The sequence below is a fragment of the Penaeus japonicus genome, unplaced genomic scaffold (assembly GCF_977035675.1).
Source record: "Penaeus japonicus unplaced genomic scaffold, GWHDUDI00000001_assembly GWHDUDI00000012, whole genome shotgun sequence".
NCBI classification, from domain to species: Eukaryota; Metazoa; Arthropoda; class Malacostraca; order Decapoda; family Penaeidae; genus Penaeus; species Penaeus japonicus.
In genome coordinates this window covers 43,697,995-43,700,494 of record NW_028234414.1, presented here as the reverse complement: position 1 = coordinate 43,700,494, position 2,500 = coordinate 43,697,995, and the positions used below count along the sequence as shown (strand labels likewise).

Below are 2,500 nucleotides of genomic sequence, written 5' to 3'. Positions count from 1 at the left end.
AAATCTCAAGACAAGACTTATCATCGCTTACCAGTTCCTTCTCAAAATCGTTCACAACTGTGTCTATGTTGCGGGGTACAGGATTCTCAGTCTCGTCAACCTCTTTCTCATCATCGCTGCTATCCTCGTTGTCGCTGGCATCCTTGGGTTTTCGGCTTAGGGACACCTTCTGTGGTCTAAGATCATAGAGGTTGGCTATGATAATCTATATTCATATGTGTGTATATTGTAAATGTAAGTTAAATTATGTATAATATAAACCTTTTGAGAAGAAACCAAATTGCTAAGATTAGCACTTTTTAAAAAAAGGGTATGAATGTGACTGTAAATAACTTCATTCTGCAAAAGTTGTAATTGACATGTTTTGAATGATATCTTCTTTAGAACTATATGTAACTGGAGATATAATTTGAAATGTGTCAATAACATCTCTTGTGCAATGTCTGCAGCAATGACCTTTGTTCAAGATAAGCACTATCAGTAAAACATATACATAAGAAAACCATCAGCCACGGCACAAATACTACAAATCAAAGCGCCAAACACTCACTGTCTCTCGTATCTCTCAACAGTCTGTCCGAGGGGAGGGAAGTCCTTCTCCATGTCTTCAAAAAGCATCTCCTGCAGCTGAGCCTGACTCTGTTTCAGGATGCTGTGCCCCATTTGGCCTTCTACAAACTGATGAAATCACAAGAATGGAGAATGAATAATGATCCTTACTTCAGCAGAATTAATATTGACTAGTAGAATGAATAGCGATCATTACAATGACTGGTATAAATAGCATACTAATACGAAAGTATGGTAGGCAGACTAAAAATCCAAATGGCCTTCACCTCATCATCGCCGTCGGAGCGTTGTTTGCGAACTTTCTTCCTTGCAGAGGGTTGTGCATATTCTGACTTTTCAATCTGCTCTGCAAGAGGGCCTGGCCGGGGCACTTTGGCACCAGCATTCTGCAGGCGCTTAATCTTCCCCATTCTGACCTTCGTGGATCTGTGTAAGATTGAAAATTAATGTCATATTAACAAATGTATCCATTGTCATTGAGTAGCGAGTGGTATGCAGTTTGTCTAAACAAAGTTAAACGGTGTGATATAAATACATACCTGTGAGCAAACTATAGTTAGTACAAGGTAAAAAAAATAAAATAAAAAAGCTTCACATTACACAAACACATTTGGGGTGAAACATTAGACAACCAGCACCCTCTCCAATCCAACATAAAAGTTTACCCTACATTTCATCCATCTATTTCATGCTACGGCATGGATGACAAAACAAAAGAACATAATGTTACACGGTAAGTTTTCAGTAATAACACCAGCCATTTTCACCATGGCACAAATTTGCATTTCTAGTGGGGGTTTCTCATGCCCTTTGTTTTGAGCCATTTATAATCTACAAACTTCTAACCTTAATTCTTAACCTTAGTTACTTTTGAGGTTAGCCCTAGCTTAGTGAGGATCTTCCCCCGTCCCTGGAACCCTCCTTTACAGACTACTTTGTAATTCTTATCTAGATAAGGAGAATTATAATCAATTATGCAAAATTGTTGGAAATGTTTAATGACATGAAATGTAAACATGTAATTATATTCACACAATAAGTTATGGGAAATTTCTATTAGTCTGTGTCATAAAACCTATCAAAATTGGCATCAACAGATTAATTATGACGTCTAACATGCATTTATAATGGTTTTAGTCGACCAAACCCAACAACAGCGGCGATGACATTAAACATCCATCCATCAATACCAATTTCAACTTTGTGACACCACCCTAATAACATAATAAGCACAGGATTTGACACCATAAAGCAAGCACAATAAAGGAACTAAAACAAATCAATAGAGCCATTCACTTGCAATTGAGACTAAGCCCTGAGCAAGTAAGTAGCAATTTACGTGTGTGAGGCTCCCTATACTCCTCTATAAGGCTACTAAGTAACTCCTGTGTTATCAGTTAATGAGATAACTGATGATCCTGAAAAAGGTCTAATATTTTCAATTCTATCGACTAAATGTATTAATTACGTGTGTGAAATATACGATTTCATTTCGACTATTTCATACCAGTAATAATAAGTACTCAAATATATAAGCTTGTATAAACAATACAATTTCCATACCAATGCCACATCAAATAGTTCACACACAGTTCCTTCAGATTAAAAGAAATAATAATAATAATAATAATAATGATAACAAATCCTAAATAAATCATAGAATCCTAACACAACATCAACCACAACAAATATATCCTTTCCTACCTAACCTCAATACAAAGCAACTTATCCACAAGCACTTAGGACCTCAAAGGTATCCAAAATCAACCGTCAATTAAAATACTTACAAACTTATAAAGATATAATAGCAAAATATGTTTAATTCGAGTCGACTTTCTGTCTCCTCCGTCAGGCCTCGACACGTGCTCTGGGAGGTCTTCGTCTTGTATTAATTCCGTGTTGAGTAAGAGTTTTAAAGTCGTTAATTATT

General features: G+C 36.2%; 1 protein-coding gene across 1 annotated transcript in view; it reads right to left on the bottom strand.

The window, feature by feature from the left end:
- The window catches only part of bys (Bystin), a 7,592-nt gene extending 5,153 nt beyond the window's left edge, over positions 1 to 2,439 (bottom strand). Inside the window, exons 1-3 of the mRNA XM_086542846.1 lie at positions 837 to 2,439; positions 551 to 678; positions 32 to 176 (exon numbers count right to left, since the gene is read on the bottom strand). Coding sequence (XP_086398972.1) covers positions 32 to 176; positions 551 to 678; positions 837 to 980 — 417 coding nt within the window. The 5' untranslated portion in view covers positions 981 to 2,439. The remainder of the gene's footprint in view (positions 1 to 31; positions 177 to 550; positions 679 to 836) is intronic.
- Positions 2,440 to 2,500: the final 61 nt, after the last annotated feature.